The sequence below is a fragment of the Microcaecilia unicolor genome, chromosome 2, assembly GCF_901765095.1.
Source record: "Microcaecilia unicolor chromosome 2, aMicUni1.1, whole genome shotgun sequence".
In the NCBI taxonomy this organism is placed as follows: Eukaryota; Metazoa; Chordata; class Amphibia; order Gymnophiona; family Siphonopidae; genus Microcaecilia; species Microcaecilia unicolor.
This window is the reverse complement of record NC_044032.1, coordinates 631,572,087-631,593,864: the sequence shown is the minus strand read 5'-3', so window position 1 is coordinate 631,593,864 and position 21,778 is coordinate 631,572,087. Positions and strand designations below refer to the sequence as shown.

At 42.2% G+C, this 21,778-nt stretch overlaps 1 protein-coding gene across 1 annotated transcript in view; it reads right to left on the bottom strand.

Annotated features, from left to right (window-relative positions):
• The window catches only part of NDUFC1 (NADH:ubiquinone oxidoreductase subunit C1), a 35,756-nt gene extending 16,651 nt beyond the window's left edge, over positions 1-19,105 (bottom strand). Inside the window, exons 1-2 of the mRNA XM_030191727.1 lie at positions 19,026-19,105; positions 11,043-11,146 (exon numbers count right to left, since the gene is read on the bottom strand). Coding sequence (XP_030047587.1) covers positions 11,043-11,146; positions 19,026-19,074 — 153 coding nt within the window. The 5' untranslated portion in view covers positions 19,075-19,105. The remainder of the gene's footprint in view (positions 1-11,042; positions 11,147-19,025) is intronic.
• Between the last annotated feature and the right edge of the window lie 2,673 nt (positions 19,106-21,778).

Genomic DNA, 21,778 nt, shown 5'->3' with positions numbered 1-21,778 from the left:
CTAGGGACTGAGAAAATACCTACATATAATAAAACGTAAACCACTTTGGCTGTATCACCGAAATGCAGTATATCAAAATCCATGACCCTTTACCTTTTCAAACAGAAACTCCTTCAAGGCCCTCAGATCTAGATGGGATGGAATTCCCATCTTCTTTGTTATCAGGGCATGGGTTCTATTGTCTTGGCCTCTAAGAGGAATGGCCTTGTTAAGCATTTCCCAATCTGGAGCGTTTGACAAAAAGTGCTCTTGTGGGCAATTTTGAGGAACTTCAAACTTTGAGTCCATTGCACGAGTACTGGGTATCCAAGGTAGACAGTTATCGACGGAACCACAAATAAACTATTTGATAACAAAAAGGTATTTCTTGTTGTTGCAGAAACGGAGAATGATTAGCAAATATTTTGAATTAGCATTACAATCACTGTTATCATAACTGGACTAGTGTAATTGTGTCTATGCAGGATGTTCAAAGACAGGTCTTTAAAAAGCTACAAATGATCCAAAACACAGCAGTTAGACTCATGTATTCTGCACAAAAATTTGATAAAGTGACACCTTATTTTTTTACATTTGCACTGGCTTCCAATAGTAGCCAGGGTGAAATTTAAATTGTGCATGATAGTATTTAAGATTATATATGGAGTTGCACCGTCCTATTTGATTGATCTTAAAGAAATCTCATCAGGGGATAACAGATATTATTTCTCAAATCAGATTAAACTAAGTTTTCCAACAGAAAATAAGATTAAATTCTCTAAATCTGCTACATCCTTTTTCTACACACTCTGACACCTCATGGTCTAAACAGTGAAATTGATTTCCGTTCATTTTTATATCACTTTTTCACATTCTTTTACACCTTGTTTCATACCTTTATTTATATGCCAGTAAGGACTTTTTATTTCATTTACTGCAGAATGTGCAAACTATGAGTCATATTATGATGATTTACACATTTACATATTAACAAACATAGCTTATAATATCCTGATAAAATTAGCAACAATACCTACGCTTCTTTGCAGTAGCACAAATAATCTTCATTTTAAGTTTTCTAAATTTAATTTTTATAGTCAATATTGATGTTTTTCTTATATGCTTTATATATATATATATAATTTTTTTTAATTTGTTATATTTTATTATAATATATAGATTAAGTTCAGTTTAGCAAGTATTCATCATCATCATCTCTAGGCAGTTGGAAATGGCTATGTAATGTGCTTTATAACCAATTGATCTGACCACATAAGTTATGCAATATACTACTGGGTACAGAGCATGGTCTTATTCCATTTATATTACTATTACAGTCATGCGGCTTATTTTATTTTTGATACATTTTTACTTTATAATTATCCCCTGCAGCTTGACTGTATATATTTTATCATCTGTGGATATTACATCATTTTTGTCTGGTACTTCAGAATCGGAGAATAACTATGGTTCATTTTTATGTTTCTCTTATTGCCTCAGCTCATCTGAGGAATTGTTTTACCAGCATGGCTCAATAGCCATAATATCTATCACACACTCGAGATTGTTAGGTATTCATCACACACGAGTTTTTTTTAGGTATTCAGGAATACACATAATACAGGTTTACATAGCTATCCATGCAAATGTGCCAGTGACCATACATATCTGATCCAGTCTACCTTTCTTTATTTATCACTTATTCGTTAGGCTTTAATGTGTCTTTTTATTTTTACATTTTTATTATTTTTTATTTTTAAATGCAATTTCAAGTTTTATATTGCACAATACAACTTCATGGTGGTTATCAGACATTATATTGTTTTACTCTTTCACACATCACGTCACATCCTTTTTGTCCTTCGCACTCTTTTTGCCCATTTAAAAGACATATTTCCACCAGTATGTTCTGTTTTGCCTATTTTTTTCAGAACTAGACTTGAAGGCATGCATCGTTTATTACTAAAAGGTCTTTTTCAAGATAAGATTCCTTTCCTTCCCATCTACTGTTCTTAATACCGCATCAATTGGATTGCACACCTGATACTGCTTTTTCAGCCCTTTAAACAGAACAGAACCAACTGCCTTTATGTCATTGCTGGGTGTTTTTTTTAGAATGCATGGCACACTTCCTTGTCCATTTTTCTATTTCAATAATTTTTATTGAAGAAAGCACAACATAACATTTCCAACAAATAAGTTATCTCTTTTCTTATCTAACACAAACCACTACAAGAATGGAAGTACATGACATTGCAAATAGCATCAAACTCCAATAGATTTGACATTTTTATGTCTCCCCTCCCCTCCCACCCCCCTTGTACCTCCCCCTGGAGCTCCCACCCCCTCCCTCTCTTGAACACAGTCGTATTCCATAAGCTCCACCCTCCCGGGACCCATCAACTCACAAAGTTTATTTCTCTCTCCCTCACCAACACCCCCAGATAATCAGATATTTAACAGATAACCTCTTGCCGACGGCGTTAGGGTTTGCCAAAATGCCGACCACCGATTCTCAAACGGACGGCTTCTCTTTTTGTCCAATTTTGGTATTTCTAACCTCTCCATTCTCATTAGCTGTATCATCTGGGCTCTCCATTGTGGCATGGTTGGGGCATTCTTTGAGAGCCATTCCAAAAAGAACACCTTCTTTGCCATAGTGATTGCCCTATTGGTAAATTCCTCAAAGCCTTTGGACATTGTATATATATGGCCGCCCTTGCTCTCAATAAAATACAGGTCAATGGCTCAGGCTAAAGAGCTAGGCCTCTACAAGCAAATGGCTCATAATAAGAGCTGGGCTTCTCTTAAAAATCCAAAAAGTCATCTCTGATACAAAATACATTTTTCTGCAGCACAAGCTGAACTGAGTTCTCAGGGAGCTGGCACGGGAGGGGGGTCCTTTGCTCTTATAAACATGCCTGGGACTGGCATTGGTGAAGAGTCATGAAAGATGTTTTGGGCTAATGAAAGTAGATAAAGGAGTAGATGTACGTAGTTAGAGAGTACTCAGAGGGAGGGGGGAGCTGAGAAGAGCTGAGAAGAGCAGAGTGACCGATGAAGTCATCTCGCCAGCTGTGCTTTGCACCCCTTTTGTGTATAGTTAGAACCTGGGACCCAATGAAGTCACACTTATCGGTTCCTTATCAACTGATAAGGGATAGCAAGTTCTGCTGACAAAGCTGGATCCCATTGGAATTAATTGGGTTGAGACAGTATAAAGGAAGCACCCCGAGAGGTGTAAGACGCAGATGCAGATGCTGATGGAGGAGAGAGACAGAGCACCACCGAGAGCTGATGTGTCGTGTGATTCTGTTCCACTGTATGATTGACTGAATTGCTGGTATCCTCATTATTGGGTAATGTATCAATGCTAATTAATACTAATAAACTATATCTCTTTAACTAATTAAAACTGGGTTCCTCTTTAATTACAGACTTAGCTAAGGCTGAGTCTGTACCGAACTGCCATGGAAAGCTAGATATTTGGAGGGCATATGTAACTTTGCCCAGAGAGATGAGATGGGCCACTGCTTCCGCTGCCTGATTACTAAAGGCAGATTCTAAGAAAATAAACAACATCTGTTTTGTAGTTTTAAGATGGCCAAATAACAACTGACAGTCCTGAGTCCAGTTCAGTCCCCACAGTTGCGATGTTGTTTCTAAAATGTGTCTCCAAAAGCGTTTAACATATGGACATGTCCAAAACGTGTGCCCAAGGTAGCTCCCACTGTATTGCAACAGAGAACCGCTATCGTGAATGATGACGCTTTCCATTTTTATTAGTTGCATGTTCATTAGTCGCAGTCCAGTAAGCTGTCAGTATAATGGATATGCATCATATTCCATAGTTCTTCATTCCCCACATGTACATTGGATAATAGGTGAACTCTATCTTAAGGAACCGCGCTTTTGTTCGATTTTATTGTTTTATGCTATGAGACCCCATGACATTTGTTCCGACGGCTACCACAATTTTGTTACATGTCTCTTATTATTCAGTTACCGCTATTGGCTCCACACTTTTTTTTTCAGGTTGTTTCATTATAATCATTTGTTTTATGCTAACTTCCCCCTGACTTTTCAACCATACTTCCTTTTATTTTCACTGCCTTTCTTTATATGTCTCTATTGATGAATATTTGAATTGTTTTAACTATGTTATCTATTATCGTATTATCAATCACTGGAGCACATTTTGCTTTGTTGCCTATCTTACCAAAAAAAATTTTCTTTGATATATATTCTTATATTTTGGAACCCTATCCATGGAGGTTTCACCAGTTACACGTATCCGTCTATGTATCTATCATTCTCACATTTAATATAAGTGAATGGATACCTTTTGCAGCCACATCTGAAACTGTAAGCTTGTACATTATTTCCACCTCATATTTTCATACGCTTCTCCTCCCCTTGAAGTACTACTACTACTACTTAACATTTCTAAAGCGCTACTAGGGTTACGCAGCGCTGTACAGTTTAACAAAGAAGGACAGTCCCTGCTCTAATGAGCTTACAATCTAAAGGACGAAATGTCAAGCTGGGCAGTCTAGATTTCCTGAGTAGAGGTATAAAGGTTAGGTGCCGAAGTTGACATTGAAGAGGTGGGCTTTGAGCAAGGATTTGAAGATGGGCAGGGAGGGGGCCTGGCGTATGGGCTCAGGGAGTTTATTCCAAGCATGGGTGAGGCGAGGCAGAAAGGGCGGAGCCTGGAGTTGGCGGTGGTGGAGAAGGGTGCTGAGAGGAGGGATTTGTCCTGTGAGCAGAGGTACCATTTTCATATGCAGTCATTTTTTCATTCTAGTGCAATTACACAATTCAAATAGAATTAGAATTAGAGTGGAGGAGTGGCCTAGTGTTTAGGGTGGTGGACTTTGGTCCTGGGGAACTGAGGAACTGAGTTCGATTCCCACTTCAGGCACAGGCAGCTCCTTGTGACTCTGGGCAAGTCACTTAACCCTCCATTGCCCCATGTAAGCCGCATTGAGCCTGCCATGAGTGGGAAAGTGCGGGGTACAAATGTAACAAAAATAAAATAGATACTATTGGAGATTCTACATGGAATGTTGCTACTATTGGAGATTCTACATGGAATGTTGCAGCAACATTCCATGTAGAAGGCTGCGCAGGCTTCTGTTTCTGTGAGTCTGACGTCCTGCACGTATGTGCAGGACGTCAGACTCACAGAAACAGAAGCCTGCGCAGCCTTCTACATGGAATGTTGCTGCAACATTCCATGTAGAATCTCCAATAGTAGCAACATTCCATGTAGAATCTCCAATAGACTCACAGAAGCAGAAGCCTGCGCGGCCAAATTGGTGATCTGCAAGGGCCGACTTCTACATGGAATGTTGCTAGTGGAATAGCAACATTTCAAGTAAAACCTCAAGTGGAGGAGTGGCCTAGTGGTTAGGGTGGTGGACTTTGGTACTGGGGAACTGAATTGGATTCCCACTTCAGGCACAGGCAGCTCCTTGTGACTCTGGGCAAGTCACTTAACCCTCCATTGCCCCATGTAAGCTGCATTGAGCCTGCCATGAGTGGGAAAGCGCAGGGTACAAATGTAACAAAAATAAAATAGATACTATTGGAGATTCTACATGGAATGTTGCTACTATTGGAGATTCTACATGGAATGTTGCTACTATTGGACATTCTACATGGAATGTTGCTATTCCATTAGCAACATTCCATGTACAAGGCTGCGCAGGCTTCTGTTTCTGTGAGTCTGACGTCCTGCATGTACGTGCAGGACGTCAGACTCACAGAAGCAGAAGCCTGCGCGGCCACATTGGTGATCTGCAAGGGCCGACTTCTACATGGAATGTTGGAATAGCAACATTCCATGTAGAATCTCAAATAGTAGCAACAGTGGAGGAGTGGCCTAGTGGTTAGGGTGGTGGACTTTGGTCCTGAGGAACTGAGTTTGATTCCCGGCACAGGCTGCTCCTTGTGACTCTGGGCAAGTCACTTGACCCTCCATTGCCTGCCGCATTGAGCCTGCCATGAGTGGGAAAGCACGGGGTACAAATGTAATAAAAATAAAATAAATAGACACTTTTTTCAAAAAAATATAACATATAATATAGATCATAATATCTGTTGATGAAGAATATGTAAAAAGAAAATATTTGAATGTAATGGTTTTGCAGACTTTCTATGTTCAGGTTTCTGATGTGTAATTAAAGGTATGGTGTATGTTTGTTGTCAACCTGATGGAAACTAATAAAAATGTTGAAACATTAAAAAAAAAAATATATATATATATCTGTTGATGAACATAATAAGATTTCTAATGTGGATATCTTCATAGACCATTCTACTCGACCAATTTGGAAGTGCTTCACATTTGGAATTCAGAAGTTCATCCATTTTTTTCAAATTAAGGTTAGTAAGTTTTTTCGAACATATACTTTCTTTATGCATACTCCCCTTTTTTAATATTTTTTTTACATATACTAATAAGTTTATGCTCCTTACAAATACTGCCCATTACTTATGTACTATTTTGATTTAGGCAACTTTGTTTATCTATGCATTCATCCATTCTTTGTGTTTATATATATCTTTGATATTGTATATTTATATTATTACTAAACATTTTTCACCTTTTATTTTCTAATTTATTTGTGCTTTTTTATTTCTACAAATGTATTTATTTTCTTATTTATGAATGTATATTTGTTTTTAGACTCTTGAAGCAGGCCTTGCGGCCGAAACACAACATTGTGTCAAGTCTTTTATCAATAAACATTTTCTCAACTCAAGATTGTCTCTTTTGTCTCTGGAACCCGTGGTCCATCACCCACTTTTTCCTGTTGCTCGTGTAGCCTCATGGGATCATAAGAGTTCTCCGCTTCTACGGATTTCTTTTGGACGTCCTTTTTCTTACCAGGCGGCTATGGACTGGAATTCTCGTCCTCTTTCAGTTAGAATGATAAACAATTACCAGAAATTTAGAAAAGCAGTGAAAACTAATATATATGTAAACCGCTTTGAATGTAGTTGGAAAAACCACAGAAAGGCGGTATATAAGTTCCATTCCCTTTCCCATGTGTGACCAAACAGTGAGTTTCCAAGCCTGAAAACTGTAACTATTTCATGGTGTATTTCTCCTAACTGGCCAGCAGATGGCGCTTCTGTTGAGTTTAAAGCTGTTGCAGAAAAAGGCTTCCTCTTCTCCAGTTTCAGTTTATGGAAAGGCAATCTGCAGTACCATTGGGCAGCTACTTTCAAAATTGATGCACTGGGCTCTGGATTTCAAATCCAGCCTGAGGGTACTGGATTTTCCCCGTCTCAGCCAGGGAGCGGAGAGAGAAAGATTTCTTTACCGAGGCCCTGTGAGCAGTTATATTTGGTGGTGGACTTTGGTCTTGGGGAACTGAGTTCGATTCCCACTTCAGGCACAGGCAGCTCCTTGTGACTCTGGGCAAGTCACTTAACCCTCCATTGCCCCATGTAAGCCGCATTGAGCCTGCCATGAGTGGGAAAGCGCAGGGTACAAATGTAACAAAAATAAATAAATAAAAATATTTTATAACCTGTGAGCAGCTACATTTCCTGAACTCCCCAACTACTACCCAGGTAGTAAACAAATGTTTAGCTATATTAATCCATATTCAGTTACCTGTTACTGCTTGCTGGTTTCACCTTTTTCTGTTCACTGTTCAAGTTCTGTGACAATAAACCTTTTTTAGTTTAAAGACTCTGCTGTCCTGACTAAGAATCCTGGTTTGAGTTTTTGGGTCTGTGGATACTTTCTAGGAGCTGTGGGACCCCTGGAGTGTGGTCCCAGTGTCCTAGAAATCACTGGGGAATAACTGAGAGTGGGAGACTAGCCCAGAAGCAAGCAGGACCTGGTGGGTAGAGGGTGCTAGTATAGAGCACAAGCCCAAGTGAAGGTGAGGCTGAGCAGTGCTGGGCAGACTCTTCAGGTGGCCGCAGGGTAATGCCAGGCAGGTGCTAGGCATATGTGACTCCTGTTTTAATGAGGAAATTTGATTTATGGTTTTATTTGTAATTCCTGAATTATCCCCGGCCTTCTTATCTACATAGAGCTGAATAGGTTATCTGCGGACTATAGACTATAAGAACTGAGATGTAATATAGTCTATATCCCCAAAGGATGATTTTTAGAATCCAACATTCAGAGGTTACAAATGGCCAACTGTTTACAAAATCCTTACCCTTATCCTCCTTCTGGAAGGTCGTCTGGCAAATACACAAACTCTGGTTACGCTCTCCTGGAGCCATCCCAACTTTTGGATTCTCTGCTGTCTGGAATGAGAGCAATAACTCTGTTGTGTTTGACTCTAATGAAGAGGAGGAGGGTACCTATACCTATGAAAGTAATGAGTTCTCATTTGCTTTCCACTTGTATACTTCCTGGTGAAAGAAGAGACTGGGTCTGAGGTGGACCAGGAGAGAGGCTTAAGGGTCTTGCACTGTTCCTTAATGAGGGAAGCTGTCTCCTTAATCTTATCTGCAAAGATAGCAAGGTACGTCGCTAAGCTTCTTCTACACCTCATACAGATCGGAAGCCCACAGTCACAAGAGTCTTTGGACTCCAATACTCACTGAAGAAGCTCTCAATGCTTCCCCTTGCCCACTAGTGACTGAAGCTTCACAGGCCTATTGTAAGGAAGGGAGCCTACAAACTCCTTAGTCTTGTGCACATTTCAGATGTATTGAATCATGGAGGCTGGTAAGGAGCTATGCAGGAAGCGAACATAGCATTCTGAAAAAACGTCCTCACAAAAATGCCTGCTATCCAAGCCTTCCTCCCCAGGGAGCACCAAGGAATGAGAGTTCTTAAGTCTCCTGAGAGTAAATCTGAACACCACGGAGTGATCAGGAAGCTGTTGCTTCTTGAATCAGGAAGCCTTTTAGATTCCATACATATAATCCGTCTTCTTGTTGACTGGATGGACAGAGGGGAATCTTTTTCAATCTCATCTGAACATCCTTAAGGTTTCTATAAATGAGCACTGCTGCAGTTTCCTTGGGAGGGTCAAGGAACTGGAAGATATCCAATACTTCTTCCCCAAGTTCCTCTTCTGTCTTAACTTAAATGGAAAGGCTTCCACTACTTCCTGAGCAAAATCAATACAGGAGCATTGCTCAAAAATAAAGACTTTCTCCTTTTGGGAGGAGGAGTTAGATCTGACCATAAGCAATCAGAGACCTCCTCTTTGGAGAATTGTGCAGGCTTGTACTCAGATCCAGTAAAGAATTCAAAGGAGGGGGGGGGGGGGAGTTTGGGTCTAAGCCTGGCCAGATCTCTGAACCTTAACAGCGGTCAGTCATGACTGAAGGCAAATATTCAAAGTTGTTAAAATGCATGCAGATTATGAAAAATTGCAGGAAGACCTTAGGAAGCTGGAAGGCTGGGCATCCAAATGGCAGATGAAATTTAATGTGGACAACTACAAAGTGATGCACATTGGGAAAATAATCCATACTAGTTATTTGATGCTAAGCTCCACCCTAGGAGTCAGCACTTAAGAAAAAGATCTAGGTGTCATCATGGACAATATGCTGAAATCATCTGCCCAGTGAGTGGTGGTGGCCAAAAATGCAAACAGGATATTAGGAATTATTAGGAAAGGGATAGAAAATAAGAAAGAATATTATAGTGCCTCTGTATCGCTCCATGGTGTGACCACACATTGAGTATTTTGTGCAATTCTGGTTGCAGTATCTTAAAAAAGATATAGCAGAATTAGAAAAGTTTCAAAGAAGGTCAACCAAAATGATTAAGGGGATGGAACTCCTCTCATATGAGGAAAGGTTTAAGAAGTTAGCACTCTTCAGCTTGGAAAAGAGAGATGGATGAGGGGTTACATGATAGAGGTCTACAAAATACTGAGTGGTCAAGAATGGGGAACATAAAGTACAAAAACTAGGAGACCCTCAAAGAAGTTACATGGTACTACTTTTAAAACAAACAGGAAGAAATATTTTTCCACTAAACAAATAGTTAAGCTCTGGAAATCGTTGCCAGAGGATATGGTATCAGCAGTTAGTGTATCTGGATTTAAAAAAAAGGGTTGGCAAAGTTCCTGGAGGAAAAGTCCATAGTCTGCTATTGAGACAGACATGGGGAAGCCACTGCTTATCCATGGGATCAGTAGCATGAACCTTCCTACTATCTGGGATTCTGTCAGGGACTTGTGACCTGGAGTGGAGGAGTGGCCTAGTGGTTAGGGTGGTGGACTTTGGTCCTGGGAAACTGAGGAACTGAGTTCGATTCCCGGCACAGGCAGCTCCTTGTGACTCTGGGCAAGTCACTTAACCCTCCATTGCCTGCCGCATTGAGCCTGCCATGAGTGGGAAAAAGCGCGGGGTACAAATGTAACAAAAATAAATAAATAAAATTGGCCACTGTTGGAAGCAAGATACTAAGCTAGATGGACCACTGGTCTGACTCAGTATGGCTATTCTTATGCAATGAAGGAAAGAGTAGGGAGGATGGAAGGCTTCTCAGAAAGATGGGAGTGAAATGAATGGCAAACAAGTGGTCATGTTACAAGAGGCAATGGACAAGTGAACAACCAAAGGAATGAGACATCTTGGTGATGCCAGCATCTTGAGAACTATGGACAAATTGGACTAGGGAAAGAGAGAAACTGAAGACAAGCAGAAGACAGGATACACAGACATGGATAAAAAAGAAATAGACCACCAAAGACTGACAAATGGAGAAAACAAGAAAATAAATAATTCTGGATTAAAACAAAAACAAAAGACAAGGAACAAGAAAAAAGAAAGACTAGAAAAGTTCTGTGCTATTGCTTCGCTCGGGCGCTGTCAGAGCTATGATCATGGGGGCGCAGGTAAATGTGGGCAATAGTGGCCTTCAGTGCATGCATTAACCTTTGATCATCAAGCTGTAAATCTACAAATTCAAATCCTTAGACCCAATATCAGTAATATACAGAAGAAAGCCAAGTAACAGCACACCTGACAGCAAGGGTTATAAGAACTATAATCTTTCTTTCCCACAGTAATTTAGATTTTCACCTAACATTCCAAGCAACAACACAGCCATGACTACTTACCGTTACCCACAGAAATGCGGACGTTCCAAATGCCAGGCTAACCCGTAGCCAGTTCGGCCTGCTGTAGTCTGGCTTCTTTGCAAGGAACATAGAACGCGTCTGCACTGAAATGGTGAAATACAATGCATAAGTTACTATGCACAAGTCCGGTGAAGCACAATTTTTTTTTTTTGCACATTCATGTAAGGTTAATGTTTTCACTCATTCCTTTCTGAAGTTAAAGCTTTTAGTGGCTGTCTTAAGAAATGATCGCATAGTCTGGAATGTTCCAGTACATCATCTTTAGAATACAAAGGCTCCAGTTGTATAAGGTGAGGATGATAACTCAACCAAATCACCGACATTACCATTACATGCGCTCTAACCATTAAACTAACGTGGAGGGGCATTTTCGAAAGGTCATCCAAGTATGGATTAGGACGCCCTCATGAAGTTGTCCAAAATCAGGTAGGTATAATCGAAAAATAGTATGGACGTCCTTAGACATTCCATTATTGCAGTGCGAAATGCCCAAATCAGGAACGCCCAAAGTATAGTAAAAAAAAAAAAAAGACACCCATCTTCCAGAACCGCCAAAGGACGCCCCCAACATTCACTCTTGCCAACATTTGTCATATGGTCCTTCGGCGGTTTTACAAGAAAGACGTTCTTATTACTATGGACTTCTCTGATGTATCTGGTTGTTCCGCAAGTACAGTGCATGTAGTTGCGGACATCCAGGTATGGGAAATATAAAGAATATTAATGTGCAAAATACAATAACAAAGACATGTTTCTTGTAGCACTGCCGAAGGACGTCCATCTTACTAGGCCCGCTGAAGGACAGCGGGCCTGTAAGAGGGACGTCCTTCGGCAGTGCTGCAAGAAACGTGTCTTTGTTACTGTATTTTGCACATTAATATTCTTTATATTTCCCGTACCTGGATGTCCGCAACTACATGCACTGTACTTGCGGAACACGATGCTATGGGAAATATAAGGAACATATATATTTTATTGTGTATATATTAATAGGTTCGCACACTTGATAATGATCCATATAAGGGAGACGTCGTACGTATGAACACATACTCATCCAGATAAGGCCCCGCACCCGTGACGACAGTCCATGCGTGACGGCTGTCCACGTGCGGACCCATTACATATGCCAGGACGTCCACGTGCTGACCCGTCCATATATGGAACTGTGCATGTAAGGATGTCCATCACGCATGGGCATCCATATAAGGTGATGCACGCTTTCCAACGATTATTCCCTAACAAATATGTCTTTACGGCGAGAGCCAAATTTCAGCAACGCTGAAAGCTTGTGCCTGGTCTACCACTGTCTGAAGCACCGGCGCATTCTTTTTATGCACCACCACCTGCCCCCCAGGACTGTCTCTATCCAAGCCTGGTGTCAAATAAGAGACAGGTTGGAGAAGTAAGTGTTTGCTCCCCCCCCCCTCCTGGCCTATCAGGGACCCCTCCTGTAGCTACACATATAAGAGCTCCCTCAGCAGTGTAAGCACAAACTGGAGTCTGCATTCAAGGGTAATCAGTGAGCTGTGCACATGCACATTCATTAATAGAATCTATGTACTAGAAAGGAAAACCATTCCCACATCCCTACAATACTGCACACAAACGGTACTCTCTGTCCTCATGTCCACCTCAATTACATCATCTGTACCAATGTAATGCCCCCCCCCCCCCCAATCAGTGTTGTGCATCTCTCCTATTTGATTTCCAAATGAATTTGTGTGCTGAAGGCAAGAAGGGCCATCCCCTGACTCCTGGTGTACAAATGTATATCTTGCAGAAGATTTGGCATTCGGAGGGACCTCGAGTCCCTGTTGCGCAGGTTCCGCCGAATCAAGCGGGAGAGCCCTGACATGATAAGGGCAGTGAGACGGCACCTCAGGGCTCGACGTAAGTATTATAAACAGGGCACCTGTACTCATTTGTAAATGTATTTATTTAATAATGCAAATGTTGTGTACAGTATCAGTTTCCATGTGGCTAATAGGCAACTAGTAAGTCATAACACCTCTGTCCCAGATCAAGGCCTGAGGTTGCAGCTACCCTCCCATGAGTGTGGCTGCAACTTCCAACTAACCTCCTCTGAGATGAATGAGATGACATGCCTCACTTCTGTATCCCCTTTCTGGGGTGGATACTGTTTCATGGTATTCCTGCCTGAGGTCCTACTCTTACTGGATATCATTGCCTCATATTAAAATTATGCGCTCCCCCCCCCCCCCCCCCAACAAAAAAAAACCTGGTCAGCCAACCATAGTCACAAATCATAATGCAAACATGCTGCTGACCAATGAGTGTGGTCTGCCAACACATCCTGTGTACTCTGTGTCAGACCAGCTTCCAGGGTTCCCTGTCATGTCATCTCATGCATCTCACACCCCATGGGTATAGCCCAGGGCTCATGTGATCCCGGACCTAATCTCCGCATCACAGGTGGGATTTGTGAAGAGTAGGTCCGCAACTAGGAACATAAGAGCAATCTTGGCTTCTCTGGAGGTGTTAATTAGTTTTGATGTGGAGAAGGCCTTCGATCATGTCATATGGTCTTTCCTTTTTGCAGTCATGCAGAAGGTGGGTATAGAGGGCTTTTTTGGAGATGCGGTGAAGGTTTTATACTCGAATCCCCAGGCATTTCTCTGTGTTAATGGGGAGTGATCCGAATCGTTCTCCATACACCACAGCACTTGGCAGGGGTGCCCATTGAGGCATATTTTCAAAGCACTTAGCCTTCCAAAGTTCCATATAAACCTATGGAACTTTGGAAGGCTAAGTGCTTTGAAAATATGCCTCAAAGAGGCTCATTTTCAAAGCACTTAGCCTCCCAAAGTTCCATAGAAACCTATGGAACTTAGCCTCCCAAAGTGCTTTGAAAATATGCCTCAAAGTCTCCCTTGCTGTTCGTGTTAACGTTAGACCCCCTTCTAAGAAAGATAGGTTCTCACCCTGAGATTTCGGGAGTCTCTATTGGACATTCTACTTTTACGCTATCAGCCTTTGCGGATGATTTATTGGTGCATCTAACCAATCCTCGGAGATCCTTGACAGCGGTTCTGGAGTTATTTCAGGAGTACGGGGACTTTGCCGGATTTAAGTTAAACTTTTCCAAGACTTTGGCTTTGGCTTCAGTGGGGCAATTGAGGCAGGACTGGGGGGGGGGGGGCAGAGTTTCCTTTCCAATGGGCCAAGAATCCTTTTCATATTTAGGAATACAACTTTCTATGAAAACCGCCTCATTGCATCAGTCTAATATTTCTCGTTTGATGGAGGGTACTATTGCACATTTGTACAAATAGAGCTCTTTACCTCTCAATCTCCTTGGTAGAATTCATTTGTTTCATATGATCGAATTTCCGAGGTGGTTATATATTTTGCAGATGCTTCCCCTTCGTATTCTTAATAAAGACCTGCAATCGTTGTATAAACATTTGTATATTCATTTTTTATTTTTATTTTTTTTGGGGGGGGGTCTGGTAAAATTTCTGTTGGGCTCTTGGAGAGAGGGAGGGATGGGTATTTATTTATTTTTTATTTTGTTACATTTGTACCCCGCGCTTTCCCACTCATGGCAGGCTCAATGCGGCTTACATGGGGCAATGGAGGGTTAAGTGACTTGCCCAGAGTCACAAGGAGCTGCCTGTGCCTGAAGTGGGAATCAAACTCAGTTCCTCAGTTCCCCAGGACCAAAGTCCACCACCCTAACCACTAGGCCACTCCTCCTCCAATGTTGCTACTATTTGAGATTCTACATGGAATGTTGCTATTCCAACATTCCATGTAGAAGTCGGCCCATGCAGATCACCAATGTGGCCGCGCAGGCTTCTGCTTCTGTGAGTCTGACGTCCTGCACGTATGTGCAGGACGTCAGACTCACAGAAACAGAAGCCTGCGCAGCCTTCTACATTGAATGTGGCTAGTGGAATAGCAACATTCCATGTAGAATCTCCAATGGTAGCAACATTCCACGTAGAATCTCCAATAGTAGCCACATTCCATGTAGAATCTCCAATAGTATCTATTTTATTTTTGTTACATTTGTACCCTGCGCTTTCCCACTCATGGCAGGCTCAATGTGGCTTACATGAGGCAATGGAGGGTTAAGTGACTTGCCCAGAGTCACAAGGAGCTGCCTGTGTCTGAAGTGGGAATCGAACTCAGTTCCTTAGTTCCCCAGGACCAAAGTCCACCACCCTAACCACTAGGCCACTCCTCCATTCCCAATTTACATAGATATAACCAGGCCTGCTCGTTACATCATTTGTGTGACTGGTTTTTAGATAGACAAGATTTCACTCCTAGGCAGCTGGAATTGGATTATTTTAGTCCTTGTCACCCTTATTGTTTTTGCTGCAAGCTCCGATATAGGTTATTCCAGCCCGTTTCAAGGCTAGTATATTATTGTGGCCATTGTGGGAGCTCTGGAAGATCTGGCCAGATACTGGGGTGTGGATTTGGACATTTCGGATCTGTTGCCTCTCCAGCGCAATTTGTTTACCTCAGGATCGGAGAATCCAGTTTTTCGGAGAAGAGCAGCTATGGGAATAACGAGACTGGAATATGTCTTAACAGCTAGATGATCTTTATTAAATCTTGGCGACCTGGGTGGGGGGGGGGGGGGGTCGCTTTGATCGTAATAATATTTTCGCATACAATCAGTTGGCACAATATGTCTCTACGTTGTGGGGCGAGGCCCTGGGAGCACGACATGGCTGTTGCCTGAGGCATTTTTTAAGTTTAGTATTGGGGGAACGGTCTCGGGTTTATATGGGGCACTTATGAAACTGATACCTCGAAAGGATAAGGCCAGAATTGCGGCCCATTGGACACAAGATCTTAGGCTCCCCTCTTTAATTATACATTTTGATAAGCTGACGTCTCGTATTTCTACACTGACTATAAATGGGGATCTTCGCGAATGTCAATACCGCATTCTTCATAGAGTTTATCTGACTAAAGTGCAAATCTTTTACAAGGGCGATGTAGAGGAGCCTCTTTGCTCTAGTTGTGGGAGAGAGGTGGGCTCTTTCTTTCATTCTCTCTGGGAGTGCCCTAAGATTCAGACATTCTGGTTGTCTCGGTTTCAGTTTTTGAGGGTTATATAAAACACCCCAGTTCCGTTTTCCCCACTTGGGGCAATATTGTATCAGTATGAGTTTTTCGCTTTAAGTCATAGGGGGCCACAACAATTAGCACGTAAGGCCTGCATGATAGGCAAATGGGTTATTATGTGTACATGGAAGGGAGATTGCACCTGACCACTGGCATCGGCGTAATAAATTTCACGAGCTTCTGCTTTTGGAGTGCTGGGTGGTGGGGTTTTCCCCCCGCTGGTGCAGGCAGTTTCTTGACACGTAGGAGCCATATATACAGGTGCTATCTCCGAGAGCTTGTAGTTTTGTTTTAAAATCTTTTTCTCTCAGAGTTTTTTTTTTTTTTTATATATAGTGGGATGGGGGGGGGGGGTCTGGGGGCATTGTTCTTTCTGAAGTTTGTTCGAGGATGACAGTTTTTTTTTAATTTGCATGAAGTCTTTATTGAACAACACAACATTGCTTCCTGTACAGAAAGGGGAAAGCTCTGATGCAGTGCTTATACAGTCACACATAATAACCCCCCACTCTGAGGATGACAGTTTTTGTTGTCGTTAATGTGTGTTCCTTGGTGTATCCTTAAGCAATCTGATTTATACTAAAATAGAGTGGTGGTGGTGGGGGGGATAAATTGCTAAAAGTTTGATGACAGACTGTATCACTTTGTCTTTGCTGAGTACATTTTCATATTTGAATGTCTTTGTCTATACATAATGTTGGAAGTGTTCTTTTGAATGGTCATCAATAAAAATTTTGAACTCTAAAAGCAAAACATGTTGGTTGATAAGCTTCATACAGAACAAGAAAAGTAAACCATCCAACATGGCACAATAAAAACTTTTACTTTTACTCCAAGAACCCTTGCCCTCCCTCCCTATAAGCCCACTTGTTTCCACCCACCAAAATAACACAACAGATGTACAGATCAGTAGGACAAAGCATTTCATAACAAGTCACAAACACAGTTTATACCAAATTGTTTAACCACACTTTGGTTTTGCCTTCGAGTTTAATAAGCAATACCTTGTGCATGTAAGGTCTAGATAAACAAATGTAAACAATCTATGTTTAAGGCGTATGCTCTAAATTTGTAATACTTGATAGCAATAATTAAACAGGGATGGAATATTCACCCAGAAGGCAGCCAACAGATTTATTTTCCATTGAAAATAATCAACTTTGTATAAACTTGGAGACTAATACTGTGCTGCTTGCTATTTTGTATTTTGGCGGCGTATTGTTTGCCCGCATAATAAAATCACAATTGCAAATATTTATCTGACACAGCTTTAATTAACAAAAGCCACCATAACAGGCAGACACGGTCGTATAATTAACATTATAATTTTATTTGCATTTGGGTAATGACTGAGAAAAATGCTATTAAAAATTATATTACAAAGCATGAACTTGGTTAACTTCTGCTGTATATCTGTAGGGGCAAAACTTGCACTGCCACTGGACTTGCAAAACTTGATTTGCACTGTTTACTCTATTTGGACTTTTGTGGACTTTTGCACTAGCAGGATTTTCTATTTGGACTTTGCATTCACACTTGCACCTTTGCTTTGTACCAAAATCTCAGCTTTTATATAATGAGCCTAGACTAAAACCTAAAACTGAGCAGTTTGGACTTTTACTAGTAATATCTATTTGTTAACCAGCAGCTAGATAACGTGTTGTAGTAGTCAGCAATTTAGGTTTGTAAGGAAGGCAGCTGGCTCTGCCAGTGCAGTCTCGTGATCCATGCATAGAGGCTGTATTGTGTGAATGTGCTGGAACACTGCAATAAGTTACATTTCTTGCAAAGTAACAATTTCTATGAAAGCTATGAAACTGACGTATCTTTTCTCTGTAAGAACTACAGAACTACTAATGTATTGCGCATGTGCATGTACTGCACATGTGTATGTGTGATGTATGGTATGTTTTATGCGCATGACCACTAATCTGTATAAGAACGAGTGTCAGGTGACGCTCGGGGCGCAGTATCCTGAGTCTGAACTTAGTACTGTGACCGCTAGCTAATAAAAGTTGCCTTGCTTTGGAAGTCAGCGTCTCGGCCTCCTGATTTACTTGCTAATTAGTCCTGTTTCATATCAACCAGTAGTAAATAACAGTAATAAACAATATTAAGTGCATTTTTATACTATCTACTGCATTCTTCAAAACAGAAGAAGCAAGTTCCCACAAACCATCTAGGCACAGGTAACAAAAAAAAACTTTCAAATGCTCCCTAATACATGCTAAATGTGAGATATGACTGTCCTAGCGCTATAGAAATTATAAGTAGTAGTAGTCATAAATAAACAAATAGATAGAAACTCTGAATGTTAAGCACCTGATTCTCATAACACATATCTGTTTTAGTGGCCCATTTTACCAGGAGAAAAAAAAAATCTCTGCACGAATATAACACGTGCTAGGGTGTCCCTGTAACCAGCCCCTCCAACTGACCACTGATTTAAGATTTATGACAAATTACTACTCTACCTATGAAAAGTTATCCCGTTCCTCTGTGTACAACCGTATGCTGCACAAGCTGGCATGTTTGAAAATGCAGCCGCTCATAGGTTTGCTTGCTTTGTTTTGAGTATATGGGAATGACAGCACCGTGGGGAAGGGAAAACTCACGCCAACCTAATTGGTTTCAGCGTTTTGACGTCATTTCAGCTCCTGCCTATTAAAACCTCCTTGGGAAATACAGCAGTGGAAAAGGAATAAGGAAGCTGTGAATGAAGGTCACCCACCACTGAGCTTAACAGTAGAGAGCAGAGGCTTCCTCACCCCCCCCCCCCCCCCGAGGGCACTATCAGCACAGCGAGAGAAGAATAAATCTAACCCTCCCCCCCCCCCGACTCCTTCTTCCCCTCACCATTACGCAGAGCAACCGGAGCCCGAAACAGCATCCCCGTCAGCCACATCTTCGTTCTGCTCCCTCTCCACTTCCGCCGCGCCCGGAACCGGAAGTGAGTCTGAGAAACGAATAAACCAAGAGAGTGGCCGCAGTCTGTGGAAAGAATGAACAGCGCCCCCCCCCCCCCCCCCCCACACGTTTTTTTTTATCTCTTGCCCCCTAGTAGTGCTTAGAAATGTTAATAGTAGTAGTAACTAGCTTCGATCGTTACCCAGCTATTTCAATTTAATGCTAGAATTGAGTTTTTGGAGGATTGTATGAATGCCCACGATTCCCTTCACCAGGAAATGGATCGGAAGCTCAGAAAAATTGCTTTTTTTTTTTTTTTTTTTTTTTTTTTACAGGGGGGAGTTGGAAAACATGTCGAATCAGCTGAGGATGCAATACAGACAGGGAGGGCAATACAGTATACAATCAGACAAACCAAAAGAAAAAAGCAACACTGGGCCTTCAGAACTAGGACAACAGGAGTACTTTATTAATTGGTGACCCGACACGGGCCGTGTTTCGGCGCCAACAAAGGCGCCTGCCTCAGGGGTCGATGTACTGATGCAATAACGTGCAGATGACAAAGCACGAATGCCTTTAGGCACTGAGAGATTGTGTACAGTGTTCGCTATGGCGAAAAAAACGCTAATAGCGCTGGCTCCAACAAAGAACCTTCTCCTGTGTCGTAGTTGATTATATGTTGTTACGCCGGAAAGCGCTGAAAAGCGCTGTCTCCGATAGAAAGTTTTTTTCGTTGTATGGCAAAAAAAAGGAGCAAATACAACGAAAAAGCTTTCTATCAGAGACAGCGCTTTTCAGCACTTTCCGGCATAACAACATATAATCGACTACGACACAGCAGAAGGTTCTTTGTTGGAGCCAGCGCTATTAGCGTTTTTTTCGCCATAGCGAACACTGTAGACAATCTCTCAGTGCCTAAAGGCATTCGTGCTTTGTCATCTGCACGTTATTGCATCAGTACATCGACCCCTGAGGCAGGCGCCTTTGTTGGTGCCGAAACATGGCCCGTGTCGGGTCACCAATTAATAAAGTACTCCTGTTGTCCTAGTTCTGAAGGCCCAGTGTTGCTTTTTTCTTTTGGTGAATCAGCTGAGGAGAAATCATCTCGGGCTAATTGGTTTGCCAGAACAGAGGAAAAGGATATAGTCCAGTTTCTAACAACATTTTTGCCTCACAACGGTGGAAATAGAACGGGCTTACGCTTACCGAGTTAACTTCAGGCCTGCCCCAGTAGAGAGGATACTTAAGAGACTTTGTAAACGTTGTCTCTTGAATATTGCCTTTCTGCCATGGTTGCTGGCTGCCTCTGCTGTATTACTCTCCCAGACATTTACCTAAAGTGTATTGCTTTTTTTTTTTTTTTTAGCACACGTTCTTTGTAATTTATTAAAGCGTATTTAACGTTGACCATATTAGCCATCAAGCAGCATAATTCAAGTGTGAATTTTCAACTACAACATAACAGAAAATGTTGGGAACGACCCCCTTAAACCTTTCCAGCCCCGGTGCATGGCGGACTAGTTGCTTGTTGCAATCCTTCCTCTTGTTCTGGCAAGAGGTAAAAAAACGGATACAGCGGGATCCTCGGGATCTTCCCGGATTCCATCAAAAAACTTTTAAATCCGGAAGATCCCGAGGATCCCGCAGATCTGGCTTTTACACCGTCCCACTACTAGGGTTACGCAGCGCTGTACAATTTAACACAGAAGGACAGTCCCTGCTCAAAGAGCTTACAATCTAAAGGACAAATGTACAGTCAGTCAAGTAGGGGCAGTCTAGATTTCCTGAAAGGTGTAAAGGTTAGGTGCCGAAAGCAACATTGAAGAGGTGGGCTTTGAGCAAGGATTTGAAGATGGGTAGGGAGGGGGCTTGGCGTAGGGGCTCAGGAAGTTTATTCCAAGCATAGGGTGAGGCGAGGCAGAATGGGCGGAGCCTGGAGTTGGCGGTGGTGGAGAAGGGTACTGAGAGGAGGGATTTGTCCTGTGAGCGGAGGTTTCGGGCGGGAACGTAAGGGGAGATGAGGGTAGAGAGGTAATGAGGGGCTGCAGACTGAGTGCAGGTAAGAAGGAGAAGCTTGAACTGTATGCGGTATCTGATCGGAAGCCAGTGAAGTGACCTGAGGAGAGGGGTGATATGAGTATATCGGTTCAGGCGGAATATAAGACGTGCAGCAGAGTTCTGAACGGATTGAAGGGGGGAATAGATGGTTAAGTGGGAGGCCGGTGAGGAGTAGGTTGCAGTAGTCAAGGCGATAGGTGAAGAGAGCGTGGATGAGAGTTCGAGTGGTGTGCTCAGAGAGGAAAGGGCAAATTTTGCTGATGTTAAAGAGGAAGAAGCGACAGGTCTTGGCTGTCTGCTGGATATGGGCAGAGAAGGAGAGGGAGGAGTCGAAGATGACTCCGAGGTTGCGGGAGGATGAGGGTGTTATCAACTGAGATCGAGAGCGGAGGAAGAGGAGAAGTGGGTTTTGGTGGAAAGACGATAAGCTCGGTCTTGGCCATGTTCAGTTTCAGGTGGCGGTTGGACATCCAGGCGACAATGTCCGATAAGCAGGCCGATACTTTGGCCTGGGTTTCCGCAGTGATGTCTGGTGTGGAGAGATAAAGCTGGGTGTCGTCAGCATAAAGATGATAGTGGAAACCATGAGATGAGATCAGGAAGCCCAGGGAGGAGGTGTAGATTGAAAAAAGAAGGGGTCCAAG